Raw genomic sequence first — 26,043 nt, 5'->3', positions numbered from 1 at the left:
GTGCGTATATTTTTACTCCTTGTAAATATTTATAGCAAAAAATATCATTAAATAAGGAAAATAATTATTTTAATGAGAAATATTGCTTCAAGACGCAATAGTTAACGAATTGAGAAAATAACCCCCAGTAGCAACAGTCGTCGAAAGTATTAAAAGTCATGATTATACTTTATCCTGAGACATATCCCAAGGAATGATCACCACATCCTTTAAAAAAATAAACCAATCCTTATTTTCTCATATCTAAAACATTTAAAATCCTTCTGTTCTGTAACCAAATATAATTCAGTTGAATAATTTTAAGCGTAGAAATTTTTGTCTCACCAAGACATTCTTTCAATGCTTCGGAGGTTAACTTTTGCTGTGAGGTCATTTATTGGTTAACATCATACTTCGAATAAAAATCATGCTAATGTTACCTTCAGGTTTTTATAAATTGTCAATATCTCAAAGTACTTTACTCAAACAGAATTAAATTCACATCTAAAATAAACAACTATCTTGCATATAAAAAAACTGACTGCAGAAGACTCTCAGAAAAACCGATTTAAAATTCGAACTAAGATATTGGTATTTCGAGGCATAGTACAGTGCCATTTTACAGCAATCTTAATAAAGTGTTACATTGAATCACGTTGAAGTAGAACGACATTATTATGTAATCAAATTTAGGATGGATTAGTTAACAAGATAAAATGGTTCAACTAGGCATTGGACCGTATTAAGATTTCATCAAACTTGAGCTATACTATCGCTCAATATCCTCCACAGTCCCTAACAATCTACTTATTTTGATTCTAAAGAAATTCGCTATCGAATACTTGTTTCATCTAAACTAACCTAATGCTTATTTCATAATATTTAAATTGCCTCAAGCATCTAAAGTAAAAAAATTTTATCAGCAATTCTAACCTTTCAATAGTTCTTTATAAACAGAAATTTCTTAATTAATCGTTCAGTCAAAAATTGTTTAACAACAATTCGAAATCCTGCGGTTACGAAAGAAACTGTTTGATATCTATTAAGGTGTGCAGAAAAAAAAAAGACACAGAAAATTCTAGTTATCATCGAAAACATAACACGGTTGAAGGCAACTACATCAATACCGATAATGAGCTGTCTCCCAAAATACAACCATTTGATTACAGATTCGACGGAGCGTTCAAAAAGAGTGGGCAGTAGTCAATAACGGCACAATTTCGGCAATAATGTTTGGCAAATGTCCTCAATTAATCTATTTTTGTAAAAGAAGAACTGGGATTCTCATAATCGATTCAGTATTGACAGTCATCAGAATGACTCAATAAACAAGTTTACCCAAACTTTTCGCTCCAAAAAGTAATGTTTTTCTTTGTATAAGTGTTTCTGATAGATTTAAAATCTCTTTGAACTAACTGTATTAAATTCATCAATGATCAATTAATAAAATACAATTTTTTTTTCTCATCTTATATGAATAAGGAGTTGGTACTTCTTTATCCTTTCAAACGTTAACAGATTACAAACCCTATGTATGCCAATTTTTTTTTTACTATATGAATTAGGAGAAAGCATAGTTAAAGCTTAATTAGACATCTGAAATTTGTCTCTTTCGAAAAGTGAGCTTTAACTAAAGATGGAATGGGTGGAAAAAAACCAGTTTGAATACGAAAAAAAGATGGTTTTGGGGGTAGGAATTTTTGAAAATTGCTGGTTTTATTGCCAATTGTTTAAATCGGCAATCAAAACAGCCCATTTGCATTTTTCAACGAAAAAAGCAGAAGCCTTTCGCAAGAAGCATTATGGTTAAAGGTTGAGTAACTTTTTGTAGTTTTTTAAATTTCTGCTTTATCTCTTATTTTCAAAAAAGCCATTCTGCTTTTTGTCATTTTTTTAATATTTTATGTTAGCAATTTATTAAAATGTTAAACTTTCTTCCGTAATAATAATATATACTTCATAATCTAATATTTTGTGGAAAATGTTTAGTTTCAAAGTTATTATGTTTAGTAGCTTTTTAAAAATTCATAAAATTAAGAATAATAAATTTAAAACTGACTTGTAATAAAGTATTGGACGATTTTTAAAGTGTTTAGTGAAAAAACTACATTGAAAACCATTACTTTTTATTATAATACAGTTGTTACGTTATATATATATATATATANCCCACCATTAAATCCTTCTATTGAAAAGCTTTGCCTCTTTCTTCTCTCTTACCTGCAAGAAATTATTTCTAAATGAAATGAAGTATAAATATATATATATATATATTAATATCTCTATTTATATTGGAATTAGGGAAGTAATATCTGTCTTCAAAATTTCCCATGTTTCAGAAAATTCCAGAATTAATCTCTGAAACACCAGAGTTTTTCTGCTGATTTTTTGCATCACTAACTTTAAATGCCATCTTAAATTTTCAGAAAAAGAGATCAAAATAGTGGTGCGGTTACTTTATTACTTTATTTGCTTACTTTATTTGCGTCTCATTAGAGGTGCACAGTGGGCTATTGGCGACGATCTGGAAAAGAATCCATAAGGATGATTCGAAGACGTCATCAAAATTTTGATTCTCTGCAGAGGGGACGGCTTTCCCGAGTTGGAAACCCAACCAAAATTTCCTGTGCACGAAGTCAAAAACTTTACGATAGAACATTTTCGCCCTTCGCATAGAAACAAGCATCGATATCGCACACTCTCAGTCTCTTCGCAGGCCAGTGATGATCTACTTCGATAATCTACTGGAACAATCAGTCCACTGTGGAACTAAACATAGCTATCTAGAAAAATGAAAAAATGTTCTACTGGTATTTTTTACACTGAATCAAATAAGACCATAACCCAGATAACACAACTAATAGTTTAGAAATTATTAGTGTTTTATGCCTAAAAAGCACAATTTTTGACTTATTGCGATTTAGGCAACCAGGAAATTGCTATTTAAACAAGTAAAGTAATATCTTTTTTTTACGCTAAATTGAATGAAATCAGAACCAAATTTATTGTTTCCCTAATTTAAAAGTATTGAGCATTTTATGAATCAAAAATGTAATTTTACACTTATACTTCCTTACGTATTAAATCATCACAAATTCAAAAATATGTTCAATTGAATGTTGGTTTTGATCTCCATCGATTCAAGGGGGAAAAATAATGTGTAGGAAACAATACATCTTTCGTCTTAGATAATTTTATTTTCTTTACCTTTTGTTCGATTTTCACTCCCCTTTGCCCCTCAATAATCTCAAGATTATTTGAGTGTAGGGCTTTTTCTTTTTGACGTCTCAACTGACCGATTGGGGAAAAGATACTGTAAAAAATGACAGTGTATCTTCACACCAAAAATGGGGGCAACTACTTTACATCAAAGTAGTGTAGTAATATACCACACATAACTTTGGATTCTTTGAGTTTCCTAGAATAGTTCCTACACCGTAAAAATTTTCATCTATCTGAACAACAAAATGGTGGCAACTACTTAAATATCCTTATTACATATCTATAAGCATACATGCATTTTCTTATAAACGAACTTTAGTTACTTCAGAGGAAAAGCAGCATTGATGACAACCTTAAACACTATCCAACTCATTATCGATTGTAAAGAATTATAAACGAAATCAAAACGCACCAAAATTTGAGTTTTTGGAAGCAAAAATATTTAACGTATGATGTAAAGGCGAGTGATCTTGGTGTAAACTTTTTTGCATATTTTGTTTTTAGTGCTTTCATACAACCTTTAAATTGTATATGAAAGCTCCATTTGCTGCTAACTTGACAAAATGTGCTCCCTCTCACAAATTTTAGGGTTGTTTAACTTCAAATTCGGAAAAATACTACACCACAGTTTTTACAATATAGTGTAGTAAAACACCAGCAATGTTTATTACACTTTTTGGCTTAAAGTGGCTGTCATTATTCTTAATATTCAGTAACATTTAAATTTACAATTACAGTAAGATATGATACACGTAAATGTTAGGTAAGTTATCTTTACGATACAATGTAAACGAATCATTTATTTAGGAAGCATATACACTGTAAAAACTGTTTTGTAATACCTATCCCCTAATTTGGCGTTAAGAAACTCCACAAATTGTGCAAATGATTTTTATTTCAAGTCAATACCAAATAGAGCTTTCATACATACACACTTCAAAAGGTGTAGTTAAATCTTAACTCCAATAATTAATAACGATTACACCAATCTGCAGCTCGTTGGTCATGATGGTCAATTTGGCAAATAATTACTGTATATTTAAACTATTTAACTAAAATGCTTGAATGGAATTATAGTAGTATAGTGCCCAAAATTAAAAACGGACCATCCTGAATAATTTTTAATTTAATGATTGGATCGCCATGTTCTAGGACTGAATGATTCGAGGGGGTAACCTCAAATATGATAAATAATTAGTGCTGACAAAAATTTAAGTCGCGAAATCAGTTACAAAAAACGCACTTTCTTTAAAAAAACATACCTTTTTTTCTGGTGGATTCGGATTTCTGACACCCAAAATACCAAGTAGTCCCAATGTGGGAAATATGGACCCAATAGGTTGGTCAGGAGAGCTGTCCAATTAAATTATTGTTAATTTTGCTTCTTGGGTATTTTCGCATATCTAAAAAACTTTTTAATCGAATTTTTTTTCTTTTAATTGCACAATTATAAAATTTGTTTATTCAAAGATTATTCCATGCAAAACATATCTTTTAGTAAGCATTATATACTATTTATTATTTCATTTAAAAAAAGTTTAAAAATTTTTACGTAGACAATTTTTTACATCAATTTAAAAAAATTAATTTTTCATAACAAAATATAAAGTTTGCGCAAAGTCAGTCAAATAATTTTATAGACAGTGAATTTTTAAAATGCGATTTTCTTTTTAAATTTGATTTCCCAGGTACTATTCTACCGATTTCTCTCAAATTTCGTATTTTGCCGTGTGAAATTACATTATTTAAAATGATGTAAGAAAATTTGTACCTTACAATTTAATTTTTTTATTGTTATTAAATAAAATTAAAAGGAATTACGAAAAATTAAATTTTACATTGAATTATCTTTGGATAAACAAATTTTATAATTGTGTGGTAAATTTTTTCAATTCACTTAAAAAGTTCTCGAGGTATAGTGAAATAAAGAAAAAGTAAAATTAACATTAAGGGGTCCAAATTTTGTACTGCTCTCCTGACCAAACTATTGGGACCATATTTCCCAGATTGTGGCTACTCCCCTATATTTTGAGGGTCAGAAATCCGAATCCGTCGAAAAAAGGTATGTTTATTAGGAGAAAGTACGCTTTTGTGTCTGATTTCGTGGATGAAAATATCGTCTACCCTAATTAATTAGAATATTTCAGGTCACCCCCTCGAACCACTAAGATTGAATCCCAGAACGTGAAGATCCGATCATTAGATCAAAAGTTATTTAGGTTGGTCCGTTTATTTTTGTGCGCTCTGTACACGCTTTAAACGTATAATAAATACTTTTGGATTATTAGTAGAAGTTTAAGGGCAAATAACTGTACAATTTCCCAATTTCAAGATTGTTATGTGATGGCGGTTTGCTTACGGGCAATGTGCTGGCGAAATGCAAGTTCCTTTTGTTGGATAGAATTGACAAACTGGTCATAGTATACTTAATATCAAGTAACTTTCAATCCTCTTTGATTGATAAAAAAAAACATTGATTTTCATGCAAAAATATGCCTAACATATTTCCCAACATTTAAGAACCAAATTATTACCTCAATGAATAGAAATCATTAATATAATCGGTAATCCTCTTATATCACAACCTTGAATTGCATGCTGAATAAAATCTAGTTTTAGAGATTCCCTCTTCATCTGCCTAACACATTAGCATCATGTTCTAAAACAGTTACATGGTTGCAAATTGTTCTCAAAATCAGAAGGCGGGAACAAATTTGTGACATTTTGAAAAAGGGCTACTGATTTCAAAACTGAAATTTGTCATTACCATACCATTCATTAAGTTTTAATGTTATGGAAAAATCAATTCGAATTTCGACATTAGTATTATACAGGGTGGCAAAGGGAAACTGAAAAGTTTAAAGTAGCGTAATTTGCACAATTGAACACAGGAAGGCCGGGATAGCCTGATTGGTAGGACGTTGGGGTCATGTTCGTGAGAACATGAGTTCGAATCCCGCTAGGCGAAGAATTTCCGCGTATTAAATGGTGACTGGTACACGTTAAATCTGTCAGAGTCACAAAGACCTCGAAGTTTCCATAACAAATCAATACCTCTGGATGTACTGAATTGGAGATTGATCGTTCTCTGGTTCAGGTGAAAATAACAATCTATGGATGAATGAAGGAAGTATGACTGGGATCTCGCTGTGAAACGGGCTGAGACATGTGTGTGGCTGAAGTCCTATTCTTAGCCATAGATAGCCCTACTGAAAAAAAGAGAAGCGCACCCTCTGTCTTAAACATTTGCTTGATTTCCAACACTCTTGCTGGTATTGACAAATAGCATAAGCAGAGCCGCGATGACTCAGTGGATAGAGCGTTCACCTTCCAATGAGGTGAACCTAGTTTGACGATTGCTGGACGATACGAATCCGCATCCGACTTACACCAACCACAGTGCTGACGTGAAATATCCTCAGTAGTAGACGGATCATGGGTTAGAGTCCTTTTGCCATCATGCTAACCATGGCAAGTTCTCGTGGTCTTCCTCTCCATGCAACGCCAATGCGGGTTAGCCCCATCAAAAAGTCCTCCAGGGTGTCGAATTTCTCTCAATACTTGATCCAGGAGTTACCTTGTCTTCTCGATTGGGTTCGAAATTACAAGGCTACTGAGTTGAACATTAGTTGTCGTAAACCGAAAAATTGGGTCGGCTGTTCAACGACGTTTATTAAATAAAATAAAATGACATAAGTTACAATAAGAACAACAAACACAATCTAACAATTTTATTGACGAAGTGCATGAACACAATATGCCCTTTATGCTCCCCTACCAAAATGTCACAAAATGTAAATTTCTTTAAGAGGGCAATGGTAAGATATGCTCCCTGCAGCGTTCACATTTCAATAGCCTGTTGCAGAAACTCCAGGAAGTGTCGTGTAACCCATCTTTTCAATGGCTCAGCTCCCTGGCTTGCAGCTTTTGGAGCTCGTTCCAAAATGTGTCGACGATACCGTTAGAAAACTAACAAATGTTTAATTGGTGTTAATTCTAAGAGAAGAATGGAGACATTCCATCTTTTTCTTTTTGTACAGAACAAATTATTTTGAGTTGAATTAAAATCTTTTGAAATCAAACTGTTCATTTTTAATACAAAATATTTTCCAACGCTGCAGCGACAGTATTTTATATTAACTTCTTCATCAAAATGAAAATTCAAACAAAATATGCTTGCAAAAATTGAGAATTTCATTGGTGCATTTTAAGAAGAACAATCAAACCAAATTCAGTAAAAATGTTTCCTAAGTATCTAAACTACATGAATTAATTTTATTATTCTTTAAGATTTTAACTATTTTCATTTCAAATTGTTTTTCTGATAGAACCTTTTTATGATATTATTATACAATAATTATTAATATATAATAATTATAATGATTGTTATAATATGCATTTTGATTATAGAATTATTGCTAAAGAAAAAATAATGACGTCACATTAAAACCATGATCATTCGAAAGGCCAACAATTAAATGATTATTTACTTTCCAAAAGTAGAAGAAATTTTGAGCGAATCTTCATAACTCCGTATCACAGAACTGTTGAGTGTCTTCAAGAAGTAAATAGAGAGTTTATATTGGATTTTTTTTATTTATATATAATGGTACAATATAAATGGTGTACATGCACTTTCGTCCTTAAAATATTTCCTTTCTGTGTTCATTTTTGCAAATTACGCTACATTACAATTCCCCGTACCTATTCAGAATAATGGAAAATTCATTTTCTGGCTCACGATATCTTAAATTTTGTTAGCATGATTTGTTTGTTTGTTTAGTTTCGTAATCGAGAGAAAAGCAAAACTGATATCCAAATCTAGTGAATCACAACATTGTGGAAGATGGGAATAAAAACATATTTGATTACTGTAAGAAAATTAAAGGTGTCTGTAAAAATTTATGGAAAAAAATTTTAATATATTGAAACCAATATATATATANACTTTAAAAACAATTTCATAGTGGAAGAGAAATTTACCGTGTTTCAAAAAAAAATTGTGAATGTTTTTTTTTTTTTAAATTAAGAACATTAATGAGGCAATTTATTTAAAAAATTCAAAATTTTCGTATCAAAAAAATATTATCAAATAAATTTAAAATATTGAAAATGGAGAAGGAGAAATTTTATTTAAACATAGTGTTCATTACAAAAAAGTATTTTTTAAATAGAGTAATTTTAAAAAATATTTTTTTTACAAAACTTAGGAAATTGAATATGGAACGAAAAAAAAATTCACAAAAATGAAAACACCTTTAAAAATAACTTTTAAAGCAGTTTTAAAATATGAGAACGAATATTGGGGTACGGGTAGAAATTTTTTTTAAAAGAGCAGAATTCTCTCCAAGAAGCAAGTGGTGAACAAGAAACAGATATTTCCTCCTCTACTAGTATGAGATAAGAAAATTTAAAGCTCTTAGAACGGATTTTACAAGCATATATTTCTTAAATAGATTAGGAAAATAGATTAGGATTGTCGTGTCTTTACGATCAGTCTACTGCAGGACTAGTAACCAATGATAAGATTCTAGAAACCGGAAAAAATTTTAAAGCTTCCAATGTATCCCTTTGCATGTGTTACGTCTGCAAGGCGACGTATGAATAGGTTTAATATTAAAAGAAGTTTGTTGTTGCGATTTGTGATTAAATTTATACATAATTTTACCATTCATATGAATTTTGTGCAGTTTGTAAATTCTAAAATGTCGTGAGCCTTCAATCAGTTAAAGAAAATTAGCGTAGTGATATAAATTCGGCGTAACGTTCGCCGTGTTTTGAGTGCTATCCTTTATTTGGCTGTCTGTGTCGCCTTTGGCTATTTTTTTTTTCTTACGGTAGTACATTTTTATGCATGTGGAGTTTCTGAATTCCTTTGTTGTTGACTTCTTTGAAAGTTAAAGTGAAAGAACTTGTTATATTGTAATTTACTGGATGGAGCACTTTTTCAAGCTTAGGCGTAAAAATAAATCAGACGTAGTAACCCGGAAGTCTTACGGCGAATTGTAACCCCTAACGCCATCTGTGCCTTAGGTTTTGTTGAAAGAACCATAGAGTTGAAATAGTAAAACACCATCCGAATGGATGGTGTTTTCTACACTTGCGAACGCTACAAGCTTTGGCTGCCTATACTTCCTGGTTACTGTTGTTGGTGTGTTTTGAAGCCATTTGGCTCACAATGTGATCATTGCGTTTTGAGACTCTCTTGAGTAGTATTTCTTGTATACCTGTATCTGTCTGTTACCTGATTTATTATTTGTGCTTGAAAGAAGAATCATTATAAGAATAGTTCTTTGAAGACCTGTCATTTCAAGATGTAAAAATTGTAATTTGAAGAAGAAATTATTATGAAACACTTCTTACCTTGTAAACAATATACCAACTTCGAAATTTAAACCTAAATGATAATTTGTGAAATAAACTTAATCTCGCTGCTCGAACAATATGCTAGAACTAACGTATGATGGTGTACGTTCGGCATCAGGAACAACCAATAATAAACAAACAAAAAGAGGCCAAATTAGAACTGCCAAAAAAGTGAATTCTTTCTAAATCTAGCAGCATGTCCCCTTTTTAAATAATACATCAGATAGCTAAATAGCTGAAACAAATTTTCTCTTTAAACGTTCCAGAATTACTTAATATCATTAATATCTTTTAAAATACAGAAGATTTCAGATCAGAAATCATATAACTTATTTGTTTTACTAAAAACAAAATTCTCAGTTTGAAAATATCGCCTCACAGAATAAGCTGTAATAAGCAATTGTATACTTTCTAACCAGAAGTAGAGCAGGTCAAGAGCTCGAGATTGTTGCTGTTTACATTTCAAGAACACAAATACCATTGACAATTGAAATGGGCTACAGATGGCGTAGAGCAGCACTCTCTCCCTATTGCAAAACTTCACATGCTTTCACCATTAGCGTATAGAAAGTCATAGAAGAAGGAAGTGCGTAAGATTCCCTCTTAATTTTCAAGTAGATTAAAAACTTTTAGTTAGGAAACTAAATGGAACTGTGAACTACATTGAACATAGTTCCAAAAGAAAGCGGCGTGGAAATTTCAAAAAATATTTTTGATAATTAAATACGAAAAATATTAAGAAAGGAGAAAATATTGTAGGAGGTGGTGAGGGAAGGAGACAGGATCAAGTCATGGATCCGATCTCTTCCCCAGATGGCGCATTCAAGCGTTGTGATCGCAAATCTATGACAAGGTTTACATCTGAGCTATTTATACGAAAGTTTTCTTAACTTTTGGTCAATTAATCGGTAAAATCATTAAAGAATCAGCTTTGAGTTAAAAACTTTGAAATATGTTGGGATTTTTATAAAAATTACTAAAAAAATGAATAAATTGTAATATTTGAAAATTGTGGCTTATAAGACACATATGTATATAGTGAATATTTAAATTTAAAGAAATAGACAGCTGGAAGCTTCCCTCACAAGCCGTCGCTTTAAATTTGATTGTTTATTTACACTTCTACAAACTGAGTTGGCAAAGCAATGTGCAAGTTATAGATTTTGAAATGCTCTTTCAAAAGTTGTTAAGAATATGAATTTCGCTTTAACTTTATTGCTCTCAGATCACTTATTTGTCTCTAAAATATTTCCTTCTGCACTTTAATATAAAAGCAAGTTTTCAACTTATCATACAACAATGTGGTTTTTATATCTTCTCAGTTGGCTAGGAATTGTCATCCAAATTAGCTTTATAATTCTATCTGTTGGTGAGAGACTTTAATTATTATCACATTAAAGAAGTGTATTTTGTCGGTCATTCTAGAATCCGAAATCAGTTTCGAATTTAGAATCTGATTTCGTTTTTAACTAAAGAGAGTTTCCGTACTAATTATTAAATACCACATTATATAGACATTTATTATAAGAACTGAAAAGTTATGATTTCCTTATAGTAATGTGCGGCAGAATAATCGCCAAGTCTTGATAACTTCCGGGTGGCGGCTCATGAGAAACTGAAAAAAAAAATATCACTGGCATGGTCCAACTTGAAGGATCTAACTCTTAGCCACCCCATTTAAGGGGATGTTTCAGTATCGTGATCTGTCACGCCAACTACAATCACCAAGGTCGCTGTCTGGAAGTTGCCAATACTTTACGACTACTCTGCCACAGATCACAATACAGAACTCTCCCCTGGTTAAAGTTCTACATGTTCTTTTTAAAAAAAAAGGAAAAGAAAAATTCAAGTTAAAAACCCATGTGGTGCCTTGACGATGGTAGCTGGCGTGACAGATCACGAGACGAAAATTTCCCCAACTTAGCTTATTCTTGTAGAAATTTTATAATTCTTAAAACTTTATGCTTCTATTTTAAGTAGCTGAAAATTTAAAATTAAGATAATCTCTTGTGTAACAGGCAAAGATTTTATACCAAAATTCTGTTTGTTTTTAGCAAACTTATTTATGTAACGACTGAAGGTTTTCAAAATAGCTTATAAATTTAGAACTCCCTACTCTTCCCTAAAATTATTAAAAATTAAATATGCATTGGAATAAAGTTACTAAATATTTGCTTATTTTATTTTTTTTAAAAATAAGAAAGAAAGAAAGTCACTGTATTTTTCAAATAGAAAATCAGATCAAATGAATTGAAAATTTAATTTATAAATCTCATTGGAGTTATCATAGAAACATAATTCTGGTTTCATTATAAGTAATTCAGAAAGATGCCAAAAGCAAACATGAAAGGAAAGTGCTGTATTTCGTAACTTAATGTAAAATCAGACAAAAGCATTTTACGCTTGAAATTTATAGCATTGGAAGGTTTATATTTAAAGCTGACATTCGAAGGCTCTTTCAAAATACCATTTGCAGTAAATCCTTATGATTTATTTTTAGAGAGAACAAAAACTTTTTAAGTTTGTAAGTATTATTTATTTGTTTAATTTCAGTTTTAACAATCATGCTCTTGTGAAAAATTATGATTTATTTTGTTTTGATTTTTCTCTATTACATTTTAAAGTAGGGTTTTTCTTTTTTCCACATTAGCATATTCAGAATTTTTTAGATGAATTATCTAACTTAATTTTTTTATGCCTTAAATGTTTTGAATAAATTTAATGCATTTATAAAATATTGTTAATTATTTTTTTCTGATGTTTTGAATAGATATTATTTTTTACAGCTGCTGGTCTTTACTATATTGCTGAACTGATTGAAGAATATACAGTCTTCACTTGCAAAGTCATTAGAATACTAATCTTGGTAATAAGAGTGAAATACGTATTTAAAAAAAATTGAATTACTTTCTTTTTAATTGTTCATGCTAAAGGTTTTTATATTTAAAAAACAATGAATGTTTTCATTAAATTTATATGTATAGAGTAAAATTTACAACTCTTAGTTTTAGCTAGTTTTGCCTAACTGGTAAAGTTAATCAGGATATTACAGCAAAGAACCCTCTATATGTTAATGATCGCTATTCATTTAAAGTTAATTAGACAGGGTATTTATGATTACTTATCCTAGTTGAAAATTTTTGACATTTATCATTGCTGATAATTGTTGATATTGATCATTTCTTGAGATTATTAATATTCATCATATTCAGGACTTATCATGGAAATATATTTTAACTATAGTTATCAATATTTATGATATATCAAACATATTGCTGCAGTGTATGCCGCACTTCCAATTTTAGCCACTATTAAGGGAAAATCAGGCATTTTAAGCACAAACTAAAAAAAAATATTTGGCAGCAGCGTAATATGCCGCACTTCCAATTTTATCCACTATTAAGGGAAAATGAGGCATTTTAAACACAAACTAAAAGAAAACAAAATAAATTTTGGCAGCAGCGTATCACATAGGAAAGCTAACTTAGTCTTTCTAAGGTAAAACGCGTGAGCTCAAAATCTCTCATACAACTTTAGAGGCAATAACAGCATGGTGTAAAGAAAGAAGTCGGAACTGCTAACTGGCAGCAGTTGAAAGGATAGGAATGAAAGTGAAATGCCTTGCATTAATCACGTGATGCTGGTGACCTCATTAATAAGAACAGCAAGAATTTTTATCTTCTCTTCTCTCGATTAGCATGGTTCACCCACCTATTCACTCATAAGATCAAATCTCAAAAAGGAGATCGAGGCAAAACACAACACACCGATTATGTGGCTCTGATGGCCTCATCAATAAGAACTGGAAAAAAAAAATTCTTTTCATCTTCTCTTCTTGGCGAACGTCCGCCACCCACTCCTAAAAACAAATTTTTGCAGATGTGAGTTTGAACCTCCATTCAAGCTTTGTTTCTTTCGCTCATTGCATGCATTTTTATATTCTTTATGCAATTGCTTTGACTTGAAATGCATTTTTTCCATATTCCCAAAACACAGACATTTAATTTTTTTAAAGTTGTAAATTTGAATTTGTTGCACATTCGTAGTTTACATCATACAGTTCATGTCACTCAAAAATTTGTCCTATCCTGCCATATTTTAATTAAAAAAATATTTGTTAAAAATTAGAAAATATATTATTTTCTGAGCAAATTAATATTGGTCCACTAATTTAAAAAAAAATTTGTAAACATTTATATTTTATTAAATCCACATTCATTGCGTAATTCTCATCCATAGGCTGTGGAAAAAAAATGGAATTGTAAGACAGGCCACACGGATATGCAGCATGTCATGATAATTTGATTTTTAAATGCATCCATCCAACCATGGTGTATCTACTTTAAATTATTGTAATGATTTCACTAAAACTTAATGCATAGCAGGGTGCAAATGAAAAGACATAGAAAAGAGTGTAAATATGTCTATCAAACCTATATAAAAAGAGCCTATGATACCCTATATGATTTGGTCAAAATTTCATTAAATTTTTTAATCTTTTATTTCATTACATTTATTTTTACAGGTAACTATGGCTGTGTATGGAGGATTATTTTTATTTGAAGATTTCCCAGCTTCCATGATACTTTCTGGTCTTGTTAGTCAAGTGATGCATTTTTGGGTGCTAAGAACATTTCCATTCTTTGATTTAACATCATTGCCATTTATTGGCGCTGTTGGTAAGTACTTCTTATAATGTTTAAAAATTATCTTCTCTACACTTAATTACAGTTTATTACTTGTGAAATATTCAGGGATGTGCTCAAAGGTTAGGGTGTTTCCCTAAAATGTGATTTTTTTTTAACTGAAATAAATATTAGTTTTTATTATTTTCTGGAGTCTTATTGATGCATATAAGCAAGTTGTATTGGCCCAAATTTCTATTTGAAGGACTTATGTGCATATCAAATTTAAAAATATAAACAGACTCTTAAGGAATTAGAGTCAAACCATTGTTTGTGTAGTTATCTGTTTCATATCAAATCAAATTCTATCCATGCTAATTTCAGTTCAAATTTTGGTGTGAGTACTAAAGAAAGTATTGTGTTATCATTTTTACTTTTGCAATAGATAATTTAATCTGAATTTGCAATATTATCTATTGCAAATTCAGATTAAATTATCTATTGCAAAAATAAAAATGATAACACAATATTTTCTTTTACAAACAAATATCTACTTTTACAAACAAAATTATTGCAGTTAAGGTAAGAAAACATTGACAAAATGACAAAAAAGATTAGTAGATTCAACTGAATTATGTGCTAGGCTGTTATTACCCCAGAAAAAATAGTAGAAATACCAGTTCATATCTACATTGTTTTCAGGAAAAGCAAAATATCCTTGACTACCAAGACTTATTATTAGCAGTCATTACATATACACAAGACTATTTCTTTTCTTTGGAAAAGTAAAAAGTGGTGTATAGTAAAAAATAATAAAAGCTTTTGCTATACTTTTTAACAAATCTAGAAATTAAATGCTTTTATTTCCAATTTTTTCTCTTTTCCTGGGATATAAACAGCCCTGTGTGTGGGAAAATACAAATTTTATTGGTAAAAGATTATATCCATTCAAAAATGGGTATACTAGGAAATTCCAAGATAAAGTGTCAGATATATAATAGTTTATTTTAAAGAAATAGGGACAAATGACACACCGAAATGTTCTAGACAGCTCAAGTGACTTGCAGAAATGTTCTGGGCCCCCCAAAAATGGAAGACTAGCACGTTATTATCATTTGCAAGTAAAGTAAAAGACTTTCAGTAATTGCAATCAAGGAAGAAATAAATGAAATTAGACTCACTCTGGTTTCAGTTGATAGGGTTAAAGGGCGACTACGTGGCACAGACTTAAATGGCCAAATATCTTACAAAAACCACTCTTAAGATGTACAAAAAAATTTAATCATCATGAGTGAGCTAAGAAACATCAAGCAAAATTTTTTAGAAAGCAAGTTTATATTGTTAATTGGTGATTATATGAAAGGGTTGTAGAATGAATGTATGAAAGTTGTTGAAAATGACAGTATAAAAAATGAAGGTGTAATTCTATGATTTGGATAAGTTTTGGGAGAGGTAGGGTAATAATAAAGTCAACTAAGAACAAAAAGATGTACCTCAATATCATAGTTCATCATGCAGTTCCCTCTAAAACAAAAAATATTGGAAGAAGTGTTCATTTGTCAACATGAGGACGACATTTTTAAACCAGGAAATCTAGAATTCGATCATGGATAGTCTATATGAAGAAAAAAAATTAGAGAAAGGTATATTGAAATCAAAAGTGTTAAAAATAGTTTCTTCAGTTTGAAAGACTAATGAAATGTGTAATTAAAATTATGAAATGTGTAATTTAAAATTATAGACTAATTTTTTTTCCAGGTTTTGTTATTTTTGATCATTATTTAGCCTTTCGATATTTCTCATCTGTGTACTACCCATTTTCACAGGTAAGCTTCTATCATTTCGATTTTGTTATTTTATTTGATTTCAAACTCAATTTCAAAGCTAAATAAATGCATGCATAATATTGATGTTAAAAATAATTGGTTAAAATTTTGATTCAAAATTGGGGATTTTGACTTAATAACAAATATTCTACTGAAATTATTGTATAGAATATTATCTATTTTTCTATAAATTTTAGGAAACTTATAAATTTGGAGTGGGGTTAGAAGTGCCCGAAATTTCATCTCTTTTTTTTATACCAATGGAAAACATAAAGTATTATTTCTATTTTAACATCAAAATGTTTTAACTACTATTGTTGGAAATTCATTTTATCAAAGATTAGATTTCAATATAAAAATGATTTTATAAACTTTTTTAGGCTTAAGTCAATAAATTTAATGCAATCTTAAATCTTGTGGTGAAATGAATCAGGACAAATACATCAATATTTAAACTTAGTTATTTTATTACTTGATTAGTTTTCTAAATGTTCAAATGTCTAGATGTTTTTTTTATTAGGTATTTTGTATTAAATAAAATCAAACCTACTAGTAAAATAACATAGTGTATAATAAAATTTAGGATGATTTTGGAAGAAATGGCATTAGTTTTAATAATCATTGACAGAATATAAATGAATGCAAATCTTTATGCTTGAACCTTATCAGTAAAAAATTAAGATGCCTTGAATTACTATGTCTCTACCTTAAAGTGAGAGAATAATTTTATATTTGTTTTTCAAATTCCATTATTAGGACTTTTTCATAGTGGACATTATCTTAAATTCCTTACAAACGCTAAAAGTCCAACTATTTCCATTAGGGAAAAAATGTGAAAGGGCGTATGTCAAAAGTAAAAAATATGGAAGAAATTCATAACATATTATGATTCTTTTTCTTTTGATGAAACATTATTTCATATACTACTAAAAAAAATTTTTAAAAATAGACTTTTATGTTATATATATATATATATATATATATCAAGGAGTTTTTTTTATCTTTACTTATTTTGAAAAAATGAATTAATGTTTTCTAACAAAGAGATAGCAAATTTTACTCAAAAATTAAATAATTGATTGTGAAACCGATAGGGAATGGACTACTATTAAAACTAAAGTTTTCAATGAAGTGAGTGATAAATTATTTGAAATAAAATTTGTCTAAAATAAAGAATAAGTTACAATAAGACTTAGAAGAACCTTTAGGGTTTTTGTCTTCTTTAATTTATAAAATTTCTGATATATTTTGAAAGTACATATAAGATTTTTTTGTCTTCAGATGGTAAATACTTTTTGAATTACTGCTATTTGTGCTAATTAAATTTTTTGTTTATATTTATTTAAAGAAAACCTGATATAGCAAATAGTTACTAATGTGCTGTAATACTTGTAAATAAATTGTATTCATTTTTTTTTAAAAAAATATTAAAATCAAAAAATTGGGATTTAAATCCAAAGCAAATTTGATTAAAATCACAGTTCTGGTGATGCCATATTTTATGCTTGAACTAACTTAAAATGACTAATTGATATCTAAATAATTCTATTATTTTTATAAAAGACTATCTAAGTATACTGTGTTGTTTTTAAGTGATAAGGAAATTTTAAACACGTTTTCTTACATATTTTTAATTTCACTGCCACTAAAAATATTGTTGAGAGCCAAAACTTCTAGATTGGCGGCTCTGTAAATCTAACAATTTTGACCATCAAAAATCATTAACAAATTTTAATTCCGAAAATCTCTGTGACAGAATCGCGGTGACACTGCGACATTGTCGCTGAATTCTTGCAGAAAGATTTTTCCTGTGGGAAATAAAAAAATTTGGTTTTCTTTTCTGTAGAAATTTTCAAAAGGTTTAATCTTCAGAATTATTTTCCAAAGATGCTATTCTTGTGCATGGGAGTGGAAAAAATGCTTATAATTTTTTTATTCTCATTTGAGAATAATGAAGTAAAAATGTTAGTTTTCTAATTTGTTTAATTTAATTTTTTTGGCAGTTATTGCTATTGATTTCCACTCAGTTTTTAAAATCCGATATTTTAAATGATATTATTTATTACAACAGCTGAATCTTGAAATGAAAACACTTATTTGTAACCCTCTTTTTAAAGAGTTCGATTTGCATAATTTCGCCATCAATCTTTTTTTCTTTTTGTGGTAGTTACTACTATGGATTTCACTATTTTTTAATTTGATGATGACTTGCAAAAAAAGAATATCTGCAGATTGTTCTTGTAGAATGGAGCTTATCGATACTTATTCAAAGCTGTTTAAAAAAAAATTATCTATTTACTTTTAACATAATCTTTCATTTTTAGGTTCTAGCCTACTTCACTATTTGTTTGTGGCTTGTACCATTTGCGTTTTTTGTTTCATTGTCTGCAAATGAAAATATCCTACCCACAATGGCTGAAACTAGACCACTGAATGCAGGTAATGGAACAGTTATGTTGATTCAATTTAAAATATTTTACATTTACTCTCTCAAATGGGGTTACTTTGCCCACTCTCTAAAATAAAATGTGAGTGGCATGAGGCAGTTACTTATTGGTCTTTGAGTGCTCTGTTTATAATCAAGGCTGTTAGTTGTACTGTTGGCAAGATTGAGGCAGGCATGTTTCCATTTAGTGATGGCTTGTCACAGTAAAAATAATTTTGTAACATGACAGTTGAGTAAGCTTAACAACTTTGATCTGTGAAGCTCATAGCTTGTAAGTTATTCATTTCATTGGATGGGTATAACTAAGAAAATTTTTGTACCTTAATTTACATGCAATATTTTTTGAATCAAAATATATTTAAACACCATAACTGAACTCTTATAAGTATTTGTTCCCAAATGGTACTCTTTTTTCTCCCAAAATCCGTCTTTTGGAATGAATTCCATTTTGATGTTTAAATAATGTTAAAATGGTGTTGTAAATGGTTAAAGTATAAGTGTTATACATTTGACAGCTCCAAAGTGTTTTGCTTGGGATTTACTATAACATCATAGATTTAAAGAGAAAAACTAGTTCTTATTTTATTGTTAAACAAATCAACTTTAAAAAAAAAAATCTAAAATTACTAAAAAACACATTTTCCTTAAAATTGCTGTAAAAATTTAATTATCAAAATTTAACTTAGTCTTGATTTGAATCTGTTAAATGTAGTTGAAAATTTGAAACAATAATGCATTATTTTGAAATAATAATATCAATGAATTTCAAATCTAAATGTGACATAAAGTCCCATATTATGAAAAAACTTCGGTCACTTTACACATGTTCCTGTATTAGAAATGACTTTAAGTGTTTGTCCATAAATGATGTTGCTCTTTTCTTTTTAAATGTTTATGTCCCCCCTTGTCACATGTTTCTTTATATTACTTAAAAATACTCTAGTAGTTCAAAAGCAAAAGCCGTGTTGTAAAGCATATTTCAAATCCATATTTAAATATTAACTTTTTGTTTTAATGACATTTGTGAATGTAATGATAATGAATGGTCATTTAATAATTCTAATTATGAAAAATAAAAAAATACCAATTGGAAAAGATTTTAAATGTGTTTTTTTTTTTAAAAAAACTAAAGTGTGTGATGCCACATTTCTTGTTACCCCCTCCCACCTGTCATAAGTGATTAAAACTTCATAAACTTTCTCCATAATTTATGGATGGTCCATAACTATTATTCTAGATTATATATTTTTGTATTTTACTTTTTTGATATTTTAACTAACTGTGAAATATTATTATAGAATATTTTATTAAATCAGCTGTAGTTTATATGTATAATGTAAGGAAAAATTTTATGTGAGGTCATATTGGATTATATGATAATAAATCATTTGCAAACTGAAATTATAACTGAAACTGATTGAGAATATTTATAAAAAAGCTTAAAATCTGAGTTTGTGCCATGAGAATTTTAAAGTTTTTTTTTCCTTCTCTTGTGTATTGTCATGTAATTACTTATTGTGCCTGACCTGATAGCTTTACTAATTATATCAAATAATATGAAAAATCATTATTATCCATTTTTGTTTTGCGTGTTTGAACAAAATTAAATTCATATATTTAGTTTTTAAAAAATATTTTGCAGATGAAAGTGATGTTGTTACAAATTACTTTTCCCGTCGAAGTAAGCGGTATGGATTGTTGTCTTTCTTCAATTACGCAAAGGAGAGTATTTTACCTCAAAGAGTCAAAAAATCTTTCTAGTCTTTATCAAGATATTTCAGCTATGTAAAATTTAATTTATTCCTGAGATATTTTATTGTTTGCAAATTTAAAGTAACTTTTTTATATGGAAAAAAATTTTTTTTTACTTATTGTAGTAGCTGTTTATGTTTTTTATTGTTTATTTGCTGCCAGATACATTTGTTATTAAAATACTCTGTTTCTAAATGCTCTTTTTTCAGTTAATATTGAAACCCATACATTTGTGATTCTGTTTTGAAACTTGTTCAATTTACTTGGTTTCAAGTGTAAATTTATCCAAGTGTGAAAATGAACATTCTAAATAATCGATTCATGTAAATTTGCCATTTATTTCTTCTGTGATTTTACACAAATCTGTGTAGTGACATACACAAATAACATTTTCAAGAACTCAAAGTTTAGTGATCAGATACTCATTTATTGAAGACTGATGCTCATTATTTCCAAGGTTGTACTTTGATTTAACTTAAATGGTTTTGTTGAATACTGAATGTTAATATTACTTTTTTAAAAGGAACGTGAATTAATGTTCTGTTTTCATTCATTTCTGTATTGTAAAATAAAGAATTAAAACTCTTCTTTGTCTCTTCATTTATTTAATTAAAATGTTAAAAAGGCTATTGTTTTAGTGCAAAATATCGTATTTTATAATTCAATTCGAAAAACTTAAAAATTGGTATCCCTAGGAATATTCATTAAAGGAAGAACTTTTAAGTTTTATATGAAATATTACGCAACTTACTTAAATATTAGGAAACTTAATTTTTGAAACTCTTAATTCATTTTGTTTGTACAATAATTTCCAACAGTATTGAATAAATTTTTTAGTATTGAATAAAAATTAATGCAAGCAATTGTTCTAAAATATTTTATGAGATTCCTGAATCCATGCTCTAAGTTTCTATAAATTGTACAAATCTTCGTAAGTTTATGAATTAACAATGAGAATTTTTTTTTGCTTAAATATTCTAAACAAATCTTCAAATAAAAATTAACAATGAGCTCATAAAAAAAATTTGTTCATTGGAGTTAATAAAATATGTAATGAAGATGATTCTGACTCCTTTTTAAGGATTTATGTAAAATTGGCAATTCTACTATATTTAAATAGTTTTTTTTTCTTTTTTTTAGCAGTTAATGAAAGCATGTACTACAGTATAAGTGAGGAAATGCTGCTAACTCTGAGAAATCTCCTTGTCAGTTTTGAACAGCCAGTAGTTTAAGAGTTGGGTGTATTCAGTATTTTTTTTTCTTTTTTAAATTTGAATTAAGTGTGTTCTCAGTTAAAGGTTTAGTTTTTAAATTTTCAAAAAAGAGAGTTTGAAACTATAATAAATTGGCTTGTGAGAAAAGGAAACTTATGCACACAAATTTTTGTGCTTAATCATTTTAAATAGATTGGTGGTTTTATAAAAACAGTTAAGATATTGTTTCTATAGTAATTTGAGTAATAATGTGATAAATGTAGTTTGAGAAAAAGCACTTCTTTTTTTAAGCTGAAATATATGTTTTTGGAGAGAAAAAAAAGATTAAATTGTTATAATTTAAAAAACTGATTCTAAAGGTTTCTTTTTTCAAAAGTATTATTCAAAAACTGCTAACTCTGATTTATATCGTATCTTAAAAGAATGTATGTATTTATTGTAATCTGTTTATATATTGCCAATACATAGTAGGAAATTATTAAATTCATCGGTGGTAATACTAATTTTTACTAATAAAATATTAATACTCTCTTTTTGACTTTTAGGAAGAAATTGACAGGACTTAAAACAAAAATTTAAAAATATTGTTAAATCTCAGTTTTAGAATTTTTCTGATTCAGCAAGGAAAAAACATTTCCTATTTACTCTATGTTCAAAAAATCCTTTTTACAGCATAAATCTATGTCATTACATGCAACAATATTACTCATCCTTCCAAAATTTGATGAAAATTAATAGACTTGTGAACTTTTTATTTTAGTTTCAAAGTATCAATGATATTGAGATAAGTAAAAGAATTATGCTATCTATTATATGTTTGCCATAATGGCTCTCACACCTCCACTTTGATTCATACATATAAAGCTATGTGTGGCTATAACTCCTGAAATTTGATCTTAATATATATTGTTTTTCAGTTTAAAGAAAGCTATCCATAACCTTTTTAGAAGTAAGTACACTATGCCTACTAAACAGGCTAGATTTGCAATTTTTCTATGAGCAAGTTAACTTCACATAATTTTTGCATTGTTTCAAACTAAATGTAGTCTAAGAAAGCAGAAAGTGTGTACTAACATCTAAAAACTAATTTTTCATTAAATAAAAGTTTTGTCAAATATGAAATTCACTATTAACTGCAATAAAGACAACAGCTAGTATTTTTTTTTTTTTTTAAGTGATAAGTTTTGAACATGTGGTATATAAATTTTCAACAACATACATCAAAGATAGAAGTGTAATCAAGATTGGTGGAAACTTCATAATTTATAATGCTGTATTGTTTTGTTCAATTTAGCACGCATATTTTAAAATGACTTATTTTTAATTAATTATAAGTTGACAAGAGATAATAATCACCTGGAACAAAGAAGCTGGGTTAGGAAACTTGTTACCTCATCTGCCACAAGGGTGTAACAAGATTTAAGGTTAATGGTACATTGTAGTTTAGATTAACCAACATCATGCAAGTCAAAGCCGATAGTGTATATCTAATACACAACCCCTCTGAAACCAAGCTTCAAAAGCACATCTTATGTTAGTCATATAGGTAAGTCAGAAGATTGCTGTAAAAAATTCTAGTCTAAAATAAGGCTTGGATGTTGCTCATGTAAATGAATGTAAACTTAATGGCCAGAAAAAAATAAAAATATCTAAAGTATGAAAAGCCTTTGGTTCTATGCCATACAGATTTTTGAGAGACTACTTATAAAAATTTACTACATGTAAGAGGAAATATTATTTAAAATTTTTCAAAAAAAAATTTAACTTGTACACATGCAAAGGAACGTTAAAATTATTTTTTGAAATTGTTCCGGTTCCTCATGAGAGAATGGGTGTTGTAATAAACAAAAAATACCCATGCATAACTAGTAAAATTTAACGAACTTTTTTAAGTTAAGAACATGAGCTCTAGCAAGAATAATTTTCCCTTGGGAAGTAAAAAATTTTGGGGTTTTTTTCAGTAGAAATTTTCAAAATATTTTTCTTTCTCTCGAATCATATTTATAAAATGCCTATCTTGCCATCAGAGGTGAAAGAAATACTCGCGATTTTTCTTCTCTCTTTTATAAATAATAAAGTAAAAAAATTTGGTTTTTATTTTCTGTAGAAATTTTCGAAAGATTTTTTTATTTTTTTGCAGAATTACTTTCAAAAGATGCCTTTTTTGCGTATTGAGAAAGAAATACTCATGAGTGTGTGACTAATATGTTTCTTGCGATTTTTCTACTCTCCAACTTATTTGGCCGGTATCTGAAATTTCTAAATTTTATATGACATTGGAGGCTCTTTTTCCTACTATAGTGACTAATTATAATGACCCCAAAATTTTCAATACAGTTTTTTTTTTCTTCTTCTTTAAACAAAAGTTAAAGAGCTCAAGTGTCAAAACACCGAATTTTCGAAGAAACTTTCGTTTTTAGAAAATGTTTACGCTAAAACACACAAGATATTTTTTAAACCTATAGATTACGAATAAGAATAATGCGCTTTTTTCCCTTTTGTTTAAGTTTAAATATCTAAATTCAAGAAAACAGCGCATGAATGTGTGACTAATATGTTTCTCGCGATTTTTCTACTCTCATTTATGAATAATGAAGTAAAAAATTTTGGTTTTCTTTTCTGTAGAAATTTTTGAAAGATTTTTTTATTTTTCTGTAGAATTTCAAAAAATGCCTTTTTTGTGTATTGGAAGAGAAAGAAATACTCGTAATTTTTCTAATTATTGATGGTAATGAAAAATAAAAAGTAATTAAATAAAATATTTCGATTTTCTTATCTATAGAAATTTTCGAAAGATTTTTTTTCTCAGAGAATTAGTTTTTTTTTTTTTTCTGCAGAATTAGTTTCTAAAGATGCCTAATAATAAAAAATTTTGGTTTTCTTTTCTGTAGAAATTTTCTGCAGAATTAGTTTCTATTTTACTAAAGATGCCTTTCTCACGCATCCATCTGAGCGAAAAGAAATTCTTGTGATTTTTCTATTCTCATTTGAAAAATTCGACATTGACTGGCTTCAACTATAATTTCAATTAGATAATATCTATAAATAAAAAAATCAATACATATATTGGATAAATATATAATTATAATAATAAATATATAATATATTATTATAATTATATATTTATTAAATTTATATTTGTAATTAAATACATATTATAATAATAATATATAATAAATATATAATCCAATATATATTGGTTCGCAATATAGCGAACGTTTCTAAATAGTTCTAGAAATCGTTCCTTCCTTTCTTTTTTTTTTTTGAGACATTTTTATAAAATTTGACTGTGAGTGAGGATTTTGTTACGAATTCAAATTTGTAGCAAAATAATGTCCCTCTTTATTTTTATTTTGGTTTAAATAAAATGGATTCAATATTTTTAATATGTTATTCAGGAGAAAATTTTAAATCACGCATTTGAGTCTTCACTTTATAGATACTTCCTATTAAAATTTTTTTTATTAGAATAGATATTTGCCAACTTATTTAGTCGCTATCTGAAATTTCTGAATTCTACGTGAAATTGGAGGCTCTTTTCCGACTTTTTCCTACTATAGTGACTAATTATAATGACCCCAAAATTTTCAATGCAATTTTTTATTCTTCTTCTTTAAACAAAAGTAAAAGAGCTCAAGCGTTAAAACACCGAATTTTCGAAGAAATTTTCTTTTTTAGGAAATGCTAACGCTAAAACACACAAGATATTTTTTAAAGCTATAGATTACGAATAAGAATAATGTGCTTTTTTCGCCTTATGTTTAAGTTTAAATATCGAAATTTCAAAAAACAGCTCATGAATGTGTGACTAATATGTTTCTTTCTTTTCATAGTAATGCAAATGCAGTCATGAATGTTTCTTTGAAAGTTTAGCTCACTTTTCCCTTGGCCGGAAAAGAAAATCTCTGATGTAAAGCTTGTTGTGCGCTAGAAATAGTTTTGCCTTTTTTTTTAATTTTATGAGGTGAAAAAGGAATTTACGGGCTCATTCAGTTCCTATTTAGAGAAGAATACATATATATACAGTAGGGAACCGATTATCCGAAACGATCTGGACCATCGCTATTCCGGATAACTGATTTTTCCAGTTTTCTGAATCGCTACAAAAAGCCGTTTTTTTTATTGCTAAACCCAACTAAAAAAAATTTTTTTCGGAAATAATCTTAAAAAGAAGAAAAAATGGTGAAGTAATACACTAATGATTATTTCCAAAATGATGGTAAGGTAAACATCTTTCAAAAAAGAAAGAAAAATCCTAAAATCTCATGAGGAAAAAAAAANCAAGATTTATAAATTTAAAATCAGTAATAAAAACTCATTAAATTATTAGAAGTTTCATCCAAAAAGTTTTTAATAAATTAAAAGAAAGTAAAAAAATAACCTAACAAATTCAATTCTTTATAGGCGCCTAAATTAGATTGCCGATAATTTTCACATTTAAAAATAAAAAGAACTTTTTTTTAAATAAAACTTATCTAGTTAATGAAGAAACTCTTCTTTATATATTCTTTTCAATAATAGATTGCCTTCAGTACAAGGTAACATCGGCGATCACGAAGTTAGTCCCACTGAAAATAATCTACAAGAAAAATCGCGACAAAGAAAAGAAAAGT

At 28.6% G+C, this 26,043-nt stretch overlaps 1 protein-coding gene across 1 annotated transcript; it reads left to right on the top strand.

Moving 5' to 3' along the window:
* Window positions 1–10,627: 10,627 nt before the first annotated feature.
* Window positions 10,628–20,803, top strand: LOC107448952 (protein TEX261). The gene is made up of 6 exons (XM_016064328.4): window positions 10,628–10,936; window positions 12,354–12,433; window positions 14,093–14,246; window positions 15,951–16,018; window positions 18,343–18,457; window positions 20,107–20,803. Exons 1-6 carry the CDS (start codon window positions 10,867–10,869, stop codon window positions 20,223–20,225), a joined length of 606 nt encoding a protein of 201 aa, XP_015919814.1. The 5' UTR covers window positions 10,628–10,866; the 3' UTR covers window positions 20,226–20,803.
* The last annotated feature ends 5,240 nt before the right edge of the window (window positions 20,804–26,043 follow it).

Source organism: Parasteatoda tepidariorum, chromosome X1, assembly GCF_043381705.1.
Source record: "Parasteatoda tepidariorum isolate YZ-2023 chromosome X1, CAS_Ptep_4.0, whole genome shotgun sequence".
Classification (NCBI taxonomy): domain Eukaryota; kingdom Metazoa; phylum Arthropoda; class Arachnida; order Araneae; family Theridiidae; genus Parasteatoda; species Parasteatoda tepidariorum.
Note: the sequence above shows the minus strand (reverse complement) of the source record. Positions and strands in the feature narration are given on the sequence as shown.

Bases quoted from the DNA above. Each gene is read 5' to 3' on its own strand.
- LOC107448952 (XM_016064328.4), top strand. From the start codon at position 10,867: ATGTGGTTTTTATATCTTCTCAGTTGGCTAGGAATTGTCATCCAAATT. The intron at 16,019-18,342 runs GTAAGCTTCTAT...TTTCATTTTTAG, and splicing joins TGTACTACCCATTTTCACAG to GTTCTAGCCTACTTCACTAT. The intron at 18,458-20,106 runs GTAATGGAACAG...AATATTTTGCAG, and splicing joins AACTAGACCACTGAATGCAG to ATGAAAGTGATGTTGTTACA.